Source organism: Coturnix japonica, chromosome 1, assembly GCF_054131305.1.
Source record: "Coturnix japonica strain WE chromosome 1, WE-NBRP24, whole genome shotgun sequence".
Classification (NCBI taxonomy): domain Eukaryota; kingdom Metazoa; phylum Chordata; class Aves; order Galliformes; family Phasianidae; genus Coturnix; species Coturnix japonica.
This window is the reverse complement of record NC_140663.1, coordinates 120,345,007-120,352,673: the sequence shown is the minus strand read 5'-3', so window position 1 is coordinate 120,352,673 and position 7,667 is coordinate 120,345,007. Positions and strand designations below refer to the sequence as shown.

The window sequence follows — 7,667 nt, the reverse complement described above, 5'->3', positions numbered from 1 at the left end:
AGCCCTAGGCAGGAAGAATTATGTACCAAATTAGTTCTGTCCCTGTGGATCAAATGTATAACCTGCAGCAAAATTCGATCCCAGTTGTGCAGAGGGAGATACTTAATTGCCTGACAGCCTGTGATTTCCCCTTTTTTATCTTATTTTTCAAAAGATGGGAAAATAGGGTCTCTAGTGGCAGTGCTGGCATCTTAGACGGAGGGAGCGTGAAGCAGCAGTTAGTTGTTAGACTAATACAGTGTCTTATCAGGGAAACAGCTTATAACAAGCAGAATGTGCTGCAGGTTTGTACAGCTGAGCAAGTCATTGCTTGGCAGCACACAGCTACAGGTTGGAGCTCCTGGTACTCCAGTGTGTGCGGTCAGCCCAGTGCAAGGGAAATGAAAACCATGATCTCTGATACTGGAGAAGGACAGAGATGCCCAGATGTTTTGAGTTCAACTGGCTTAAAGCCTTTAGAAAAATCCCTATGCTCTGTCCTGGACTTCCAGGTATATGCATATAGAAAACATCAATACTGGAGAAGATAATGCAAACTCCAAGGTTAGAATATAAACTAAAATGCATTTAAAAAGCATATTAGAACAGATAACCTAAAGATTACTGTGATATATCACAGACTCTGAGTACACATGCTGTTTGCATCTGTGCCTCCTGCCAGCTAGGATAATAGCTACCTTATCTCCAGATATTTGCAGTGAGAGCAGTAACATCTGAAAGAAGCCAAGTGCTGGTGGTAAGCCGGGGGATATCTCACAGAGTTTAGCCTAAGGCTCCCTCTGTAGTCAAAGGAGAAAGATCAGTGCCTCCAAAGGGGGACTCAGGGCAGAAACCTGAGCAGCTTTGAGGAAGTCTGTCAGGGGAGGTCAGGTGAAAACTTGCCCTGGGCAGTTGCTTTCTGTATTTTCCTGTTTTCTAGAGGAGAATAATAATAATAATAATAATAATAATAATAATAATAATAATAATAATAATAATAATAATAATAATAATAATAATAATAAAGGAAAACATTATACTGATTTAAATTAGGCTGCACTGGTGGAACAAACATATTTAGCAGCAGGACCTTGCAAAAGTTAAGTAAGCTGTCCAAACATATTATCCTTCAGAAATATTATGCTTGCTTAAGCGTTAACTGAGATTCAGATACTGTATGGATGATTTTAGGGACAGTGGCTGTTCTTCTTGTACTGTTGCATATTCCACCTATGTGGATTGAGTTTTCAAGCATAGCAAATGATGTGGTGTGTAGGGTAAGTAGCCGAAGGACTTGACAAGGTCATGCCAAAGGAAGACATGTGTCTGATTCAACAGATCATGCCCTCACAAGTAGGACAAGTAGTTCATTTCATTCAGAAATGAAACACCCAGAATCTGAAATTAATCTGCTTAAAAGCTGGAATACGTACCATTATCTACTACGAAATTTAAGCAAGCTTCTGACAGCTTGTTCCAACACAAGGCAAGGCTAACAGGTTTAAGGAAATCATGCTTTCTAAATCTCCATTCATCCTCAGAGGGTTCTTCACAGATTTTTGTTTTGAGGGAAGGGGTTGGTGAACTGCTAACAACATGACTCAAAAAAACCCTCTTGGAATCTGCCTGTTTCCTGAACCTTCTGAAATAGCTTACTAACAGCTAGCAATAACAAGTGTGAGGAACACAATTAATAGTCCTGATACAGTTCTCATAGCTAGAGATTTTTTTGGTTCCTTTTTGAAATATTAATGACTTGATTAATAAAGCAAATAAATAGGACACAAGTGTCTTCTTTTGTCTCCTGAGCAGGTAGAGGTTGCATGTAAAGCAGAGAACAAATTTTCTGCTCGTACCAAGTAAACCTTGGTTAAAGATCTTGCCAGGTCAATGAATGTAGTTTTTCCCTCTTCCTTAATCTACCATAGAAAACACAAGGTGATATCATAGTTAAAAGCATAACAATTCTTTTTTTCTAAGCGCATGTCATCAGTTTGAAAAAACTTTCATCTATTTTTTTCTTTAAATTTGTGTAAGATTAACAAATACATGACATTCAAAACCTAATGAAACATTAAAATTTAGCCAAGCCGTCATCATATTCATTTTATCCCCAGAAAAAAAAAAGTAAGCAATTAATCTTTAAATCCTTTTTAATAAGTGAATATTCATTTATCAATATTTTCATAAAACATCTCTTCACCATTCCATTTTACTATTCTTTTTTTCCACTGCTGAAGAATACCAAAAATACATAGATGTGCCTTAAGCAAAAAAAGACTGAGCTTTAGTTTATCTTTACAATGGGGTGAAATCAACTTAGAGTTAAATCACAATAATATTTCTACTGCATATTGACCCTTTGGGCTATAACACAAATAGTTCCAGTTGGATTTTTTCTCCATTGCCTTTTACAAACAAATGATGTGTAAACGTTATTTATAGTTATTGTGAGTTAGAAATGAGTAAATTAGCTACGCAATACATTTCCCTGGTGCAATTTAGTTGGAATTATCATCTTTTAGTCTTAAAGCCACCTATAGTTAAAGTCATACGTTGCAGCTAGCATAAAGTGACAATAGCCAGAAAATGTGAGGTCAAGGCAAACACTGTTCTTAACACACGGCTGTGTGTGTGTCTGTGTGTAAGAAGAGGTGCTGGGACTGGAAGAAGGAAATTGGCAAAAAAAGGCACAAAAAATGTGTGTTAAGGATGAAGTGTTAACCTTAAGTGAGAATTTCCTGGCTTTTTTCAAGTCCAACCAAGACTTCAGTCCATTCACAGTCCAAGCTGCTTGTGCCCCATGGAGCTCGGCTGGGCTGACGGATATGGAACCTCATGAAAACCTGAAATGTGCAACTGCTCACTTTTTGCAATGAGAGGGAAGGTGGGAAGTACTGTTTCCCGAAGGGGGCTACAGTAAGACACTGCTCTCCAGTTGTGCAAGGGGGAAGAGACTCAGAGACTCAGCTCTCTTGACCATGTGGGGTGCTGAAAATGTACATTTCCTCTTTACTGAGATCAGTCTGTAATTTGTCCATTTACATAAAAATCCTAACTGAAGCCTCTGAAGCTTCTACAGAATACGGAGTACATACTTACATCACAAATAAATGCTCTTTTTGGTTGTGATAGAGCTCTGCCTGATCAGAGAATTTCTAGGAGCTGGAGCTTGAAGAAATGAGAGAACAGTGACTAAATCATGAGGGTGGGACCACTCTCTTCTTGAATTCCATTTTTCAGAATAGCTGTTTAGGTCACTAACAGAAGTACTTGCTCTAAGACCTTTCATTAGGGTAACTTTTCCAAAGCAAAGCCTACCATTTTTATGTTCTGTTAAGATCGTATTTTTTGTTTAATTATATTTTGTTATTAAGGTAAAAGGTTGGGAGATATTATCAATGAATCTATTAAATGTGTATTTGTGAAGGTGCTAATTGTTTTATTACTTTGACAGTAATGACAACAACACGCTCTACAATCCCTTTGCAGTTAGAAGAAATATCAACTCATAATATGTTGCAGCTTAGCAATGGGAACTCATACTTAAAAGATGCTGAAAAACAAGTTTTTCTACTCCAGCTACATGGTTTCCTTCAAGGCTTCTCATACCAAACAGTTATTTGCAGCTGCAGTGCTTAAGAGCTGCAGCTACAGCCAGTTTGTGCCACTGCCAAGGATGCAGCAGGGCTGCAGTGCGGTCCTGCAGGCGAAGGCAGGGCAATGGGGATCGCACTGCGGCTCTGCCTCAAGGCAGTTGTAGGAGCATGCTGCTATTCAGTGAGCAGCCCTGAGAATGAGACTGCAACTTAGACTTTGCACCCTGCCTGTGCTGCAGTTCAGCAAAGTTTCTCAGCTCAGTTGCAGAGTCAAGGGTGGAAACAGCAACAGAATGAATGTACATGGCGGCAGCACGAATGTTCTACTCACATGTAATTACAGAACCGTGGCCTTCTCATCATCTTCCCATCTTGGTGCTTTTTTCTTGGTAGATTGATATCCATGGTTTTGTCCCATAGATGTCCCTAGCTAACTTAAAGTTTAAAGCTCTCTCTTTGACAACATTCCCCATTGACTTCCCCAGGAATCCTGCACGTAGAGTACATGGCCATGCCTAAATTCTTGTTTTAAATCTACTTATGCTACTGCACTTGTTGGTAGTTGTGAATGTGCATGATAGAAACATTGCTTACAAAAAATATATCTTCTTTTCTTTAAAAAGGTTTCTCTGATAAGTAACAAATTAAGTTTACAGATCTGAAATCGGCATATCTTGATGACTGCAATCTACTAGACTGAAAAAGTTGGAAACCTGCTTAGGGAATGAATGTGAATGAAAACCAAAGTGCTCATATTTGCGTGAAGGGTGAGTCTGAACACAATCAATCTTGAAACAAAACATACTTTTTGCTGTCTTTTGTGATCTGTGACTGCAAGACATGAGCTTCATAAGCATAGATGTATATACGTTAAGTATATAAATAAAATATGAAAATACTCCATTACTGAATCAAAGTATCGGAAGTGCTCTATTTGCTCAATTCTAGAGAATAAAAAGTTGTAACATCACAGAAACAAAAATATGACATAGCATGCAGTCACAACAGCAAGCACAGGAAAGAAAAACATTGAGAAAATATACTTATATGCATATTATGCAAATATATTTTACATTAACATACAATGTTATAAGAATGTTAAACAATGTGAATGCATATTTAAAAAATGCTACAGCTAGGTGGTTTCATGTTGAAGTAGCAAATAACCTGAGACATCTTCTATGCTTTCACTGGAATAACAATCTTTAAATCTACAGCAGATGTAGAACACATTGACAGTAGTTGAAATCTCAGCTACATTACACTAAAAATGTCCTGTTCTCTTTCAAAATGACATGGCAGCTGGAACCAGTCCAAGGGGAGGAAAATGTGCTGCACATTTACAGTACTTACAAAAGATTCTTTTCACTGTTGATGGACATTTAAAATGCTTGTTTGAAATATTATGAACATGTATACATCTCCAAAGACCTACAGCAACGCTCGTATGGTCAGCTTGCTTACTGCAGAAGAGAAAGCAAAAGACCATTAAAAACAGTGCCCATTCATGAGTGGGAAAAATGTGTTAGGTCATACAAAACCAAGAAATTTTAGCAAAGAGAAACAAGTTTGGCTTGATGAAATTGTTGTTCATGGTTCTGCAATACAAACAACTTACTTTAAACTTACCAGTGTAACTCTATCACTTTATGATTAGTGTGTATGGCAGCATTTACAAACAATGTTACTAAATACTGACTTTATACACCATTACAGCTGTTTGAAAATTTCTATGACCATCAAAGTTTTGAAGTGATAATATACAACACTTACGTTCTCAAGGCTTGCTTTGGCTGACACCTGCCTTTCAAATTAAAAAGTTCCTCGGAAGTGCAATTCTATGATACATTGTCCATAACCTCAGAATGAATGTGTACACGTATGTGTGCATACATATACTTTTGCTCTTCAGTGTGTGCTCATATATACACACGATTCTTTTCTGTACGTATCCACACATACATGAGTATTCTCTACATTGTAAAAGTTCATATATATATATATATTTTTACATATAAATATATATAAACTCTGCAGGCAAGTAGTACTTCACTTGTTATAATTGAAGTCCTTTAAAAAAGTTCAGTCACTCAGTTAACATAGTATAGCCAGTAAATTAAGTTGAAAAGAGAAAATGTGAATGGAAACACCATTCTTGACCATCTGTCGATGGCATTCACATCTGTTAGATCAGGAATTTTTATCTTCAGTTGTGAAGACCTTCTTCGTAAATGGCCCCTCTTGCTGTGGGAGCCTGTTCTGTCTGATGAACGCCTTCCAAGGCTTTCACGATGTGAGCTTTGTTTTCTGTACTGGATTCCTGAGTTGTCAAAGGATATCGTTGAATTTCTGGCATCCGTAACGCTGGTTGTGACCTCGTTGCTTGCGACCTCATTGTGAATTTCAAGAGATGTTAGCAGAATGTTTCCATGGGTGTCCACCTACAGGGCAAAAGTGGGAATTTACATCGTTACAAAAGATTTGACATATAATAGCAGAGTGGGCGAATTTACATTTCCAAAATCATATGTATTTTCAGAAAGCAATATTCATGTTAAACATGGTAATATTAGGGAAAAAAAATAGAATATTCAGCTGCTTAAACTGAGACAGGTACTTACACACTGTTACAAACAGGGTTATCATACTACCAACTTCTAGTATAAAATCATATTTGGCAAAAGCAATCGTTTTACTCTCCATCTAAATTAGCTGTGCTTTAAAGGATGGAGTATTTCAGTGAAATCTCTGTACTGCTGGCAGTGGGAGAGAAGGTAAGGAGGGAAACTCTATCTATGACAACAGGAAATTAATTAAAACTAAAAAAGCTCTTTTTTTTTTTTTTTTTTTCATACGAACACCTCTCCTATGAAGAAAGGTTGAGGGATCTGGACTTGTTTAGCTCAGGGAAGAGAAGGCTCTGGGGAGACCTCATTGTGGCCTTCCGGTACTTGAAGGGAACATAAAAACAGGAGGGGGAAAGACTGTTTATGAGGATGGATAGTGATAGGACAAGGGGAAATGGTTTTAAACTAAGACAGGGGAGGTTCAGGTTAGATATTAGGAGGAAGTTTCTCACACAGAGGGTGGTGATTCACTGGAACAGGTTGCCCAAGGAGGTTGTGGGTGCCCATCCCTGGAGGCATTCAAGGCCAAGCTGGATGTGGCTCTGGGCAGCCTGGTCTGATGGTTGGTGACCTTGCACATAGCAGGGTGTTGAAACCAGGTGATCATTGCAGTCCTTTTCAACCCGGGCCATTCTTTGATTCTATGATTCTATTGAGGCTTTAGAAATAAAACCAAAGTGCAGGGGAAATCACAATAAGCCCTGGCCTGCTGAACTCCTTGTACGTTAGATTCACACACCTTTTTTACAGCTTTTCTCTTCAACTTTTCCTTCCATATACATTTTTCTGATTTTCTAATGGTGACAATACATAATTATATTTATATATATATTCTAGTTGGATAAGTAAGTGATCTTAAATAGGAATAACATTACTAAATGGAGGAAACAAGTAGCACTCCTTCCTTCAGCCTTCATCTCCAGCAGGAGGTGAGCATGGGGCTGAACACAGCTGAGGAATGTGATGCCATTACAGGAAATAAGAAGATTCAGATCCTTTTTTTGGCCTTAGTAAAATCTAGGCTTGATTCTACAGCCCCCTCCAAGTAACAACAGAATTGGGTATAGATCCCTCTGTTCAAAAAACTTTGATTTCCCAGGAGTGGGACTGACAGAAAGACTGGAGTGATGCCATATCAAGTAGCATCTGGTTGCTTCAGTGGTGGGGCACTGCAACCCTTTGCGTCATGCCCTGCATCCTGGAGAACAGGTGGAGAACAAAGCTGATGCAGGGGTCAGCTCCAACTTCCTACCAGCTTCTGGGAAAGGAAATAAACTACTCACTATAAGATAAATGCTTTGTGCTAAGTATTTTCAACTAGTTACCACTTGTGTGACTGAACAACGAATGCAGTTTCCCTCCCAAGTCAAAAATAAATTGTTACACATGGCATACACAGGATAATTTCCAGATCTATTTGCACAATTTATTCAGCTACAATTCAGCCTGTGATTTTGTTCAT

The 7,667-nt window shown here is 38.3% G+C and overlaps 1 protein-coding gene across 2 annotated transcripts in view; it reads right to left on the bottom strand.

Annotated features, from left to right (window-relative positions):
- Positions 1-2,114: 2,114 nt before the first annotated feature.
- Positions 2,115-7,667, bottom strand: part of GABRB3 (gamma-aminobutyric acid type A receptor subunit beta3) — a 183,260-nt gene continuing 177,707 nt past the window's right edge. For both annotated transcript variants that reach the window (XM_085532678.1, XM_085532684.1), the window contains one exon: positions 2,115-6,019. In XM_085532678.1, the coding sequence (XP_085388804.1) occupies positions 5,669-6,019 (351 nt within the window). In that variant the 3' untranslated portion in view covers positions 2,115-5,668. The remainder of the gene's footprint in view (positions 6,020-7,667) is intronic.